General features: G+C 38.5%; 1 protein-coding gene across 1 annotated transcript; it reads left to right on the top strand.

Annotated features, from left to right (window-relative positions):
• The first annotated feature begins 9,922 nt into the window (after positions 1–9,922).
• Positions 9,923–12,284, top strand: LOC143270763 (uncharacterized). Its single transcript, XM_076561817.1, has 2 exons — positions 9,923–10,028; positions 11,501–12,284. Exons 1-2 carry the CDS (start codon positions 10,000–10,002, stop codon positions 12,171–12,173), a joined length of 702 nt encoding a protein of 233 aa, XP_076417932.1. The 5' UTR covers positions 9,923–9,999; the 3' UTR covers positions 12,174–12,284.
• Positions 12,285–13,425: the final 1,141 nt, after the last annotated feature.

A 13,425-nucleotide genomic window follows, 5' to 3' on the forward strand; every position in this document is an offset into this window, starting at 1 on the left:
GATTTCCTTCTCAGCTTCTTTGTCAATTGTATAAAAGAGGGCTACTGATTTTTTTGAGTTCATCTTGTATCCTACTATGTTGCTGAAGGTGTTAATAAGCTGTATCAGTTCCTTGGTGGAATCTTTGGGGTCACTCAATATACTATCATGTCATCTGCAAATAGGGAAAGCTTGACTTCTTCCTTTCCAATTTGTATCCCCTTATTCTCCTTAATTTGTCTTACTGCTCTGGCTAGAACTTCAAGTACTATATTGAATAAGTATGGAGAGAGTGGACAGCCTTGCCTTGTTCCTGATTTTAGTGGAATTGCTTTTTGTTTCTCTCCATTTAATTTGATGTAGGCTGTTGGCTTGCTGTAAATTGCCTTTATTAAATTTAGGTATGTTCCCTGTATTCCTGATCACTGCAAAACCTTTATCATGAAGGGGTGTTGGATTTTGTCAAATGACTTTTCTGCATCTAGTGAGATGATCATATGGTTTTTTTTTCTTTCACTTTGTTTATATGGTGTATTACATTGATGGACTTTCTTATGTTGAACCACCCTTGCATCCCTGGGATGAAGCCTACTTAATCATGGTGGATAATTGTTTTGATGTGTTCTTGGAGTCTGTTTGCCAGTATTTTATTGAGTATTTTTGCATCAATGTTCATGAGGGAGATCGGTCTGTAGTTTTCTTTCTTTGTTGTATCCTTGCTTGGTTTAGGAATCAAGGTAATTGTAGCCTGATAGAAGGAGTTTGGTAATGTTCCTTATGTTTCTATTGTGTGGAACAATTGAGAGAGTATTGACATTAACTCTTCTTTGAAGATCTGGTAGAATTATGTGCTGAAACCATCTGGTCCTGGGCTTTTTTTGTTGTTGTTTAGGAGACTATTAATGACTGTTTCTATTTCCTTAGGGATTATTGGTCTATTTAAACAGTTTATCTGGTCTTGATTTAACTTAGGTATGTGGTACCTATCCAGAAAATCATCCATTTTTTTTTTAGGTTTTCCAGTTTTGTGGAGTAGAGGTTTTTGAAATATGACCTGATGATTCTCTGGATTTCCTCAATGTCTGTTGTTATATCTCCCTTTTGATTTCTGATTTTGTTCTTTTGGATTCTCTCTCACTGTCTTTTGGTTAGTTTGGAAAAGGGCTTGTCCATCTTGTTGATTTTCTCAAAGAACCAACTCTTTGTTTCATTAATTTTTGGTATTGTTCTCTTTGTTTCTATTTTATTGATTTCACCTCTCACTTTGATAATTTCCTGGGGTCTATTCTTCCTGGGAGACTTTGCTCCTTCTTGTCTAGTGCTTTCAGGTGTACTGTTAAATCACTAGTGTGAGATTTCTCCAACTTCTTTATGTGGGCATTAAGTGCTACGAATTTCCCTCTTAGCACTGCTTTCATAGTGTCCCATAAGTTTGGGTATGTGCTTTAATTTATTTCTTTATTTCTTCCTTAACCCATTGGTGATTCAGATGAGCATTATTCAGTTTCCATGAGATTGTAGGTTTTCTGTAGTTTTGGTTGTTGTTGAAATCTAACTTTAAACCTTGGTGGTCTGATAGAACATAGGAGGTTATTCCAATTGTTTTGTATCTGTTGAGATTTGCTTTGTGGCCATGTATGTGATCAATGTTAGAGAAGGTTCCATGGGGTGCTGAGAAGAAGGTATATTCTTTTTTGTTAGGATGGAATGTTCTGTACATATCTATTAGGTCCATTTGAGTCATGACATCAGTTAAGTCCTTTATTTCTCTGTTAAGTTTTGATTTGGGAGATCTGTCCAGTGGAGAAAGTGGGGTGTTGAGATCTCCCACTATTAATGTGTGGGGTTTTATATGTGGTTTAAGTTTAGTAATGTTTCTTTTACATGTGTGGGTGCCCTTGTATTTGGGGCATAAATGTTCAGAATTGAAACTTCATCTTGGTGGATCTTTCCTGTGATGAGTATGCAATGCCCTTCTTGATCTTTTTTGATTGATTTTCATTTGAAGTCTATTTTGCTGGATATCGGGATGGCTACACCTGCTTGTTTCTTAAGACCGTTTGATTGGAAAGGCTTTTCCGAGCCTTTTATTCTTAGGTAGTGTCTATCTTTGAATTTGAGATGTGTTATTTGTATGCAGCAGAAAGACGGGCCCTGCTTTCATATCCATTCTGTAAGCCTATGTCTTTTTATAGGTGAATTCAGTCCATTGATATTAAGGGATATTAATGACCAGTGATTGTTCATTCCTTTTTTCTTTTTGGTGGTAGTGTGTGTATTCTTCTCTAATTTGGGGTTTACTGCTGTGGCTTTTTCTGTTGCCTGTGTTTTCGACGGTGTATCTGACTTCCTTAGGTTGGAATTTTCCTTCTAGTTCTTTCTGTAGGCCTGGGTTTGTGGATAAGTATTGTTTAAATCTGGTTTTGACTTGGAATGTCTTGTTCACTCCGTCTATGATGATTGAAAGTTTTGCTGGGTATATTAGTCTGGGCTGGCGTCCATGGTCTCTTAGTGTCTGCATTACATCTGTCCAGGTCCTTCTGGCTTTCAAAGTCTCCATTGAGAAATCGGGTGTTATTCTGATGAGTTTGCCTGTATAAGTCACTTGGCCTTTTTCCTTTGCTGCTCTTAATATTCTTTCTTTATTCTGTATGTTTGGTTGTTTAATTATTATGTGGCAAGGGGACTTTTTTGGGGGTCTAGTCTGTTTGGTGTTCTACAGGCTTCTATCTTCAGAGGCATTTCCTTCTTTACGTTAGGAAAGTTTTCTTCTATGATCTTGTTGAATATATTGTCTGTGCCTTTGAGTTGGTATTCTTCTCCTTTTTCTATCCCTATTATTCGTAGGTTTGGTCTTTTCATGGTTTGGGTATGTTGTACATTATTTTCATTGAATTCTAGGAAATCTTTAATTTCTTTCTTTATTTCTTTTTTGACCCATTGGTGATTCAATTGGGCATTATTCAGTTTGCATGAGATTGTAGGCTTTTTGTAATTTTTGTTGTTGTTCAGGTGTAACATTAAGCCATGGTGGTCTGATAAGACACAGGAGGTTATTTCAATTTTTTTGGATCTGTTGAGATTTGCTTTTTGACCAAGCATGTGGTCGATTTTGGAGAATGTTCCATGGGGTGCTGAAAAGAAGGTATATTCTTTTTTGTTAGGGTGGAATATCCTATAGATATCTATTAAGTCTATTTGAGTCATAATGTCTGTTTTTTCCCTTATTTCTCTGTTAAGTTTCTGTCTGGCAGACCTGTCCATTGGTGAGAGGGGGGTGTTGAAGTCTGCCACTACTAGTGTATGGGGTTTGATGTGCGGTTTGAACTTTAGTAAAGCTTCTTTTACGAATGTCTGTTCCCTTGTATTTGGGGCATTAAATATTCAGAATTGAGACTTCATCTTGTCAGCTTTTCCCTGTGATAAATATATAGAGCCCTTCCTGATCTCTTTTAATTGATTTTAGTTTGGAGTCTATTTTATTAGATATTAGAATAGCTACACCAGCTTGCTTCTTAAGTCCATTTGATTGGAATATCTTTTCCCAGCCTTTTATTCTGATGTGTGTCCGACTTTGAGTTAAGGTATGTTTCTTATATGCAGCAAATGGATGGATCTTGATTTCGTATCCATTCTGTGAGCCTGTGTTTTTTTATAGTTGAATTGAGACCATTGATATTAATGGATATTAATGACCAATTATTTTTAATTCCCATTATTTTTTGGTGGTAGTATTGTATGTTTCCCTTCTTTGGTATTTGTTGGTATTTGACTATCTATTGCCTGTGTTGTCCTGGTTGTACCTAACTTCCTTAGGTTGGATTTTTCCTTCCAGTGCTTTCTGTAGGGCTAGATATGTGGAGACATACTGTTTTAATCTGGTGTATCATGGAATATTTTGTTAACTCTGTCTATGTTGATTGAGAGTTTTGCTGGGTATAATAGTCTGGGTTGGCATCCATGATCTCGTAGTATCTGCATAACATTTGACCAGGACCTTCTGGCTTTTAGAGTCTCCATTGAGAAGTCAGGTGTTATTCTGATGGGTCTACCTTTATATGATACTTGGCGTTTTTCCTTTGTAGCTCTTAATAATTTTTCTTTATTCTGTATGTTTAGTGGTTTGATTATTATGTGGCCAGGGACTTTTTTTTATCTAGTCTATTTGGTGTTCAAAAACCTTCTTGTATTTGTATAGGCATTTCCTTCTTTAGGTTGGGAAAGTTTTCTTCTATGATTTTGTTGAATATATTTTCTGTGCCTTTGAGTTGGTGTTCTTCTCCTTCTTCTATCCCTATTATTCTTAGGTTAGGTCTTTTCATGGTGTCACAAATTCCTGGACAATTTGGGTAATGACTTCATTGGTTTTAGTGTTTTCTTTGACTGATGAATCTATTTCTTCTACCGTATCTTCAATGCCAGAGATCTGCTCTTCCATGTTTTGTATTCTGTTGGTTATACTTGCATCATTAGTTCCTGTTTGTTTACTCAGATTTTCCACTTCCATCATTACCTCAGTTTGTGTCTTCTCTATTGACTTCGTTTCAGTTTTGAAATCTTGAACTGTTTCCCGCACTTGTTGAATTGGCTTTCAAGATATTTACTGATTTCTTCCCATTTTTTGTTTGACTTTTCCTCGATTTCTTTAAGGGATTTTTTCATTTCCTCTTTTAAGATTTCTAATATCTTCTTGAAGTCATTTTCATGGTAGATAGTTTCTGTTTCTTCTGTGTTGGGGTGTTCAGGTCTTGCTGATGTAGGTTCTCACAGAGCCATACTGGTTTTTTATGTTGTTGACTATATTTTTGCCCTGGTGTCTACCCAACTATTTCTCCACTTGCTGAAATTGGTGTCTGTGTCGGGGGGGGGTGGGGGGGGCGCTCTCTTGGTCTGATTGGTACTCTTGATCCAGTAGGATCTCTTGGTCTAGTCTATCCTGGTGGAATTCTTGTCTTAGGCAGCAGCTCTTAGTCCAACTGGCCCTAGTGGACTCTGTCTCAGGGAGTAGCTGCAGTCTTACCATGTGGTAGATGGTGGTAATCTGACCTGTCTGCAGGATGTCTGCCTGCCAACAGGCCTCTTAGTCCAGTTGGGTGCTGGCAGGCTCTGTCTCAGGGAACAGTTGCAATATCAGAAGGTGAGTGGGATTGTGGGAAGGGGACTTGGGTTACAGGGTCTGATGGGGCATGGTGGTAGTCTGTCCTGTGTGCAAGAAGTCTGCCTGCCAACTGGCCTGAAACTGGAACTGCAATGGGTTGGAGTGTAGGGACACAGGGTTGTGCCCCTGTTCCCAAAGCCTAGGGGCTGGGGTGTTCGGGTATGAGGATAAAGACTCACCTCTTAATCCAGTCAGGTGCTGTCTCAGGGAACAGTTTCAGTCCTTCCTCCATTTCTCTAAATGAAATTTTCATTATTTTTCTTCAAAAGCCTCTAGAATCTTCATGAAGCTCTTTTTACAGTTGCTGTCTTCTGCTTTTTCTACATTGTGATGTTCAGGTGTTGATGTTGGAGAATGGCTAGATTCTGGTGATGCTGTAATGCTCTTTATCTTGTTGTATGTATTTTTGCATTGACCTCAGCCTATCTCTTCCTCTAATAGGTATAAGGAGTCCCTGTTTCTTAGCCAGTTGCTATTGGTCCAATCTGTGCTTGTTGTCTCTGTGTGGCAGGGGGCCCCTCTAGGTCCAAACTTAACCATTGGTCTAATTGGAGCTGGGAGATTCTGTATCTCAGGGAACTGCTCTTGGCTCAACCCAAGCTAGTTGATTCTGTGACTCACAGAACTGCTCTTGGTCCAATCAGGGCTCTTGGTCCAGTCAGAGCTGACAGATTCTGTGTCTCAGAAAGCCTCTCTTGGTACAGTGAGAGGTGGCAGATTCTATGTCTCAGAAAGCCACTCTTGGTCTAATGAGGGCTGGCTGATTCGTGTCTCAGGAATTATTCTTGGTGCAATGAGAGCTGGCAGTTTGGTTTCTTTGACTCAGGAAGTTACTGGGGTCTCAGGCAGATGCGTTTTGGGGCAGGGCATGTAGACTGCAAGAACTGATGGGGGGATTTTGTGGTGAGGCCTTCCCAGAGGAGTTTGAAAAATGATAAATTCCATTCTTTGAGAAACTGTTACACTCTTGGGGCATAGTAATACATGCTTTTAATCTCCGCATTCAAAAGGCATGCAGATATCTGTAAGTTTGAGGCCAGTCTCATATACATAGTGAAGTTCACTCCAAAGTTATACTGTGAGACTATGATTCAAACCAACCAAGCAACCAACCAACTAACTAAACCAACCAACCAGCCAACCAACCAATTCATTATATACATAACAATTAATACAGCCATGTGTTTATTATGAAACAGTAACAAAACAATTTATTCTATGGTTTATGAGGAAGAAAAACAGATTAATTTCCCTCGGTAGCAATAGTGCTAATTTGAGTTAGATTACACTTGTTTCCCACATTCTGAAAATATTTAAATAAAATGTCTTTTGGCTTAATTTCCTTTAAGGCTACCAATGATTGTAAGCTGTAGGTAATGGTCAATATGGACACTTTAGCTGAAGTTAATAGCTAAAATTCCATTTCTGTAATTCACATCATATGAAAGGGTGCTATTTTTTATGGACAATCTGAAATTCATGATGACATGTTTTGGGAAATTTAAAAATATTCCTATTTTCTAAGAAGGAGCAGATAAGATGGTTTTCCATATTTTACTTATCTTTCCTCCTGAAAAAGAATAGTTTCGGGTGGCAATAAAATCCAAGCATTTGAAAAAAAATGGCTAAATAATGGCATTACAGATACCCATGTAAATTTTCAACATTGTGAGGGTAAGGTATGCCTTCAAAAGTATAACTCAAGTCTGTTAATGTAACATTGAGAATAAAACATGACTGGGAATGAGGAGAAAACTAGAGAAATAGGAACATATTCTTACTAACTGGTTCAGACTCTGGATAGTTTCCTTCAGTTGTCTCTAAAGTTTTTTTTTTTTATAACATTTCATATTTAAAATAAAAGTCCTAGTTAAAATAAATTCCTCCAATTTTCAATTCATGGATTCTTTCTGTTAGTTTAGTCCTTAATGATAACACAGTAAATATAAGCCACCACATTATTAACTTCACCTTCAGCTCTGACTTACCTATCAACAGGGGTGTTCTAAGTAGTATTTTTTTTTACACTCCCTTATATTGAGAGCCACTGGAAGCAAAAGACAATGGGTGTACGAAGCAGTGACAATTAAAGTTCAGAAGGTCAACCTATCAGAACTAAGGGTTCAGTTAGAGGAAACCATCATGCAAGGCTGGTCTATATCCCATGAGTCATTAATCCAGTCTGTTGGAGGTAATCCCTCATTTGAGGTTCCATCTTTCAAAGAAACTCTACTGTGTTTCAAGTTGATCAAGAGTAGAGAGCACAATCACCATTGGGGTTTGTAGCAGAGGTCTCAAACAAAGGCATGTTGTGCATGTCAGCAAAATTCTTCCTTTCTTTATTTTCATGAGACCTGGTTTTAGAGTACCTCTGGCTTTCTGCGAGCTCACTATGTAGACAAGTCACACCTAGAACTCACAGAGATTGGGCTGCCTCTCCCTCCCATTGCTGAGATTAAAGTTATGGTTCACCACACCCAGATCATCAGCTGACATTTGGGCCAAGCTCCTGAGAATCTGGATGATGCTTTTCAGGTCACATTTACTTCCAGCGGACTCTGTGGTTATCATTTGCTGGCAAATGCTGTTAGAATTCTGCTATCTAAGATGGCAGGCTGTGGAATCTTCCCTGTTTGTCACATACATAAAAACAACAACATGCACATTTATACAGTAGGGCTATACCATGCTTTTTATGAAACATTCTTGTCTTCCCATTTCCTGTAACAGGATGTTGATGTACTTCCCATTGATCTCCACAGCTCACTCTAAGAAATTCACTCTGATTTTGGTATCAGTGTGTTCTGGAAGCTGCCATGTAGCACAAAGTGTAGGTTTTCTTCATTGGTTATTATACCACAAATACATTATGAAGTACAAAGAGATCAGATTTAAAAAGAAAGTGAAACTTTCCTTCTCTTTTTACCACTCATTTGCACACTTGGGCTAATTTTAACTGTATGCTTACAATATGGCATGTTCTCAAGATGTGACCATAGTAAGAAATACCATTGTGTAAATTTACATAGCTTTATATCAGTGTGTCAGAACTTAGGAGTTTCGTGAAAAGAAGAAGCTCAATTAAGGGATTCACTCCATCAAATTGCCTATAGTCAAGTCTATAGGACATTTTCTTGGTTAGTAATTTTCTTGATTAGTATCTTATGTAGGATGTCCTGGCAGAAGGTGGGCAGCACAAAACCTGGGCCTCTGGTAATGGATGATATAAAAATGCAAACTGAGGAAACTATGGGGGTCAACTCAGTAAGAAGTGTTTTTCCATGGCTCCTGCTTGATTCTTTTTCTGTCTTTGGTTTGTGCCTTGAGTGCCTGCCCTAATCTGTTGAGATGAATCACTATGATGTGGCAATGTGAGCCACGTGAACCATTTCCTCTCCAAGTTGAATTTGGTCATGGTGTTTTTATCACAGCAGTAGAAACCCTAACTAGTATCATCAAAGTAACAGTTTGAAGTAAAACACAGAAAGATAAAAGGAGGATATTTTTCTATTCAAAAAAAAATACCTCATGGTTTTATATACATATAATCTGTTTTTACTGACAATATATATATTGTGTCTCTATCTAAGATGTTTCTACAAGGTAAGGTGGCCTCAAAGTCTCCAATGAAGACAGTTTGCCTAAAGTGAAACTTCTATCTTCCACCACACAGACACTGGAGGGTAAGGAATGGGGGATGAGGATGTAGATAGAGTTTTCCTATCTGGCCCACAGTCAGGACAAATCTTTGTCACCTGCCAGTCCCACAGCCGCTCAGACCCAACCAAATAAACACAGAGACTTATATTGCTTACAAACTGTAAGGCTGTGGCAGGCTTCTTGCTAACTGTTCTTATAGCTTAAATTAACCCATTTCCGTAAGTCTATACCTTGCCACGTAGCTGTGGCTTACCAGTGTCTTCACATTCTGCTTGTCCTGGCTGCGGCTGGCAGTGACTCCTTCTGCCTTCCTGTTCTTTCTTTTCTCCTCTCTGTTAGTCCCACCTAAACTTCCTGCCTAGGCACTGGTCAATCAGTATTTTAATTATTGACCAATCAGAGCAACACATTTGCCATACAGACCATCCCATAGCATGAGGGCTTAGTTTTTTTTCAAATAACTATCTCTACTATGTCCATCAGGCATTGTAGTATTTATTTGATGCATGATTTCAAAAAGGAAAATCCTCTTTTAAAGACTATTCACATACAAAGGGAAGTTAAGCACACTGATCCTTTATGGCCAAATATGGCTAGGAAGTTGTGTTCTTTGCTCATAATCCACCATTCAGCCTTAGTAGCCATGGAAACAAGAATTTTTAAAGTGAGTAAATTCTCAGTCAACTGGCAGTCACTCACATTTAGTCTTACTAGAAGAGAAAAAGAGGCAAGTATTTTACATTCCCAGGTGGTTTTAATAATCACATTCGATTTCACGGAACAGAGAATGCCAGAAAGGGCCATTGACATGTGGGTAAGTGTCTAGAAGCCCCATGTGGGACTGCAGGTAATCATTGAGCTGCCCTGCAGATTTAATTGTGTAGGTCCCTGATGTTGAGTTTATGAATTAACCTCTCTCTGTTGTTTCCTTACTTACAAAATGGAGGAAATGATTAGATGGGTGTCCTTAGTAAGATGTATGCATATTCCTGAAGTGTTTAAATGAGATTCTTCTTAAGCCAAGGACAGGAGTGAATGGAAAGGATTGTGGGATCAACAGGGTAGAGAGACATTGCTCTGAGCTGAAATGTCTGCCTAAACAGAATTTCTTTTTTCTGAAGGTTTTTCCACTCTTTCTCTGACTGCATATATGGGCATTTACTGTTACTGGGAAGAACGACTGTGATCCTGCCACCTTCTAAATGAATCTTCTTGTCCATAATACAAAAAGGTATAAAAACTTTTTGTTATATATGGGAGCTTTCAAATATGGTCTTTATGAATCATGCGCATCTACTCCACGTGTTTCAAACACCCGAAGAAACAGATACTGCCAAGCTAGCTCATTTTTTTTTTCTGGAACACCAGCAATCTTCATTGTGTTCTCAGTACTGCTTCAAAGCACACTGTTCTTGGAGTCCATTGCCTCCAGCCTGCCTTGGAAAGGAAGATGATGTGGGCAGGGTGTTACCCAAGCCACCATGAATTGTGAACTCATCTTGCTGATGAAACTTCCCTATTAGAACAGCTACTGCCTTCACTCAGTCAGGAAGCACATTCTACAGAGACTTTAGAGCAGGGGGTAGCTGTTAGGGAAAGTTTCCTGGCAAGGAGATCCAGTGTGTAGGCTCCTTCAACCTTCTGCATGCGCAGTTAGCAGTGATGTTATCCACCTGCTTAGTGAGTAAATGACTCACCTCCTTCCTTCATCCTAAGATTGGAATTGAGAAAAGTTGCAAAGAAGTTTGTTTAAAGTTACAATATAGAGTGTAAATTTTCTGTGAAAGAAGATATTTGCTAACAAAAATATGTCAGGATTCTTTTTGTTTCACTGAAATGAAGCTAATTATCTAAAGATGAAATTTTAAGTAAGAGATGTGCTAAAATTAGAAAAATCCACTTTTATGGACTTCTAAGATTTTATGTGTTAATTATCCATTTCCCCTATTCCTCTGACTCACTCTCTGGACAATTTTACATATAGATTTTGGTTTACAGATACTAAAGAAGAATTCAGGGCTTGTGTGTATTAGATAATCACTTTACCACTGAACTCTATCCCCAGCTATATTACAGATAGATGTTGATGGGCATATGCTTTCTGGTTTCAATTATAAAATTTGTATAGCTTTCTTTAGAGAAGTGTACATTTCTGTAAAATTCACAAAGAGGGATGGCATTGTACACTATCATTTATGAGGTCTATCATGTATAGATCTCTTTTTATACACATATATGTATACACAAATTTATGTCAAGTTTGTTATTTTTGCATAAATGATTTTACTATGTGAATTATTTTCATTTTCTTTCACAGATGATTTCAGTTTGTAACAATCATGAAATGTTATAGTACTATATTTTCAAAATGACTATTAATTTGAGAATTCCTCTGCTTTTTCCTCTCTTCATGGTATTAAAATATTTACAAATTGCAATTACAGGTAAAATAAGCATGACATTACATATGATATTGCAAACTCTCTTCTCATTGTCAGTTCTAAGCATTAAAATTCCTAGTCAACAAATATTATTATCTACTCTGTGAAGAATAATAATCTGTACAAAGACCACTGAAACATCTCTATGTGACAATAGGGACAAGGTATGAGAGCTCAGTGCTCTCTAAGCCATGACTCCTTCTGTTTTCCTGCCTTCCCTTGTATTCTCACTGACTCTATTCTTCTTTGATGCCTTCTTCAGATTTGCCAACATGAAGGAGTACATCTTCAAGTTCAGTGGCCTGATTTGCAGTACATCAGCTTTAGTATTGGAAATCATCCTTGCAAACAGCCAATGCTGGCGCCTGTGGGAGTTTAACAACAAGGTTGTACAATTTGTGTCAATTGGACTCTGGGAAGCTTATTACACTCAGGACGTTAACATCTCTGGGGCTGTAACCAGGATGTTGGTTCACACTCCTATCAATGAAACCTGGAACAAGTCATCAGAATTTCAGTATTTACAAGTCCTGATAGCGTGGGCCATTTTGATGAAAATCCTAGTCCTGATTTTTACTTCAGTGGCCATTAAGATCAGCTGTAAGGAAGGCCCATTCATTGAGATGGAGCTGTTTTGCTACAAGATATCTGCCATAATTTTGGCTGCGAGCAGCCTTTTCACACTTATCACTGTGACCTTGAACCACCTAGTAGACATCTATGGGCAAACCACTCTTGACTTTTCAGCCGACTTTCCCGTTAAAAAGGAGGACATTATAAAGAAACACTGCACAAACGTGTTCCCAATGGGTGTCCTGACTGCCACGATGTCACTCTTTGGCGTGATTTTGTTTCTCTGTGAGATGATCGCTTTGAAAGTACAGAGTCAGGTGAAGGGCCAGTGTGCTTCCAACCTGGCTGAGCAAAAGGTCTGAAGTGAGGGCTCTGGCATTTTAACATCTACCAGGAGAATCCTTGAAGAAATTGCCCATTTGTACACAGTACTGTGTAATCACCAATTCATTCTATATAAAATATCAACTTGATTTCTGGGAGTGTGTCTAAGTTTTATTCCTTCCTTGCTGTCAAACACATTCCATTCGTTAAATGTTTTCACATTCTAAACTGCAGGTTGTGATCCCATTCCACAGTGCCAACAAGCAATAGCAAGAAAGAATACAGTATAAAGGCATGTGTCCTCAGTAAACCTAGTAAATCCCATGAGAAATACGGTTTGCAAGTAAGCAGACACCTCAACACAAAAAAAATAAACCCCATTCTTGTGTGGAGACACTTAAGTATTCATATCTCTGAAAGGTAGAGCAGGAAGTTTTAGCCTTGGCACTGCTGGGAGTGTGGGATGCTGCTCTCTTGGAGAAAGAAGGCAATGCTGTTTGTTCACTGAGTATGCTAGTGCCATCTGTTGTCTGTCTCTATTAGAAGTCAGTAGCCATCTCCTATTTGCCCAGTTGTGAATAAATGCTCCAAATACTGAGGCATTTCCAGTGTGCTCTGATGGTCCATGTGGTGGGTAGCATAGGACCATGCTAATCTATCAGCCATCCTTCAGGACCTTAAAAAAATCCTGATTTTCTTTCTGGGAACATTAGTCCCTATTCTTTAATCAGGTCATCTTTCTGAGTGTGTGTTAGACTGTGTGAATACTTTCTCTCAATGGATCTATATCAATGGTTCTCAACCTGTGGTTTGTGGTCCCTTTTCTGGGTTGAATGACCCTTTCACATGGATTGCCTAAGATCATTGGAAAACACAGATATTTACATTATGATTAATAAAAATAGAAAATTGCAGTTATGAAGTAGTAATGAAAACAATTTCATGGTTGGGGGGTCACTAAAACACGGGAGAGGGTTTTAGAGGGCCACAGCATTAGGATGTTTGAGAACAACTCATCTAGATGTTCCATCTCCTTCACCACCAACCACCATATCACATACCTGATTCATTTCTCTGACAAAATACATAACATGAGCAATAAAGGAAGAAAAGTTTATACTGGCTCTTAATTTGAGGAAATACACATCATGAATGAGAGATCATGAGGGCAAGAGTCCCAAGTTGCTTGCTACATTGCATTAGTAGTTAGGGAGCAGGGAGAGTAGTTAGAGCACTGCAGATGCTCACCTAGCTCCCTCCTTGTTAGGCAGCCAGGAGCCTCAGTCCAAG

This window comes from Peromyscus maniculatus, chromosome X (assembly GCF_049852395.1).
Source record: "Peromyscus maniculatus bairdii isolate BWxNUB_F1_BW_parent chromosome X, HU_Pman_BW_mat_3.1, whole genome shotgun sequence".
NCBI lineage: Eukaryota > Metazoa > Chordata > Mammalia > Rodentia > Cricetidae > Peromyscus > Peromyscus maniculatus.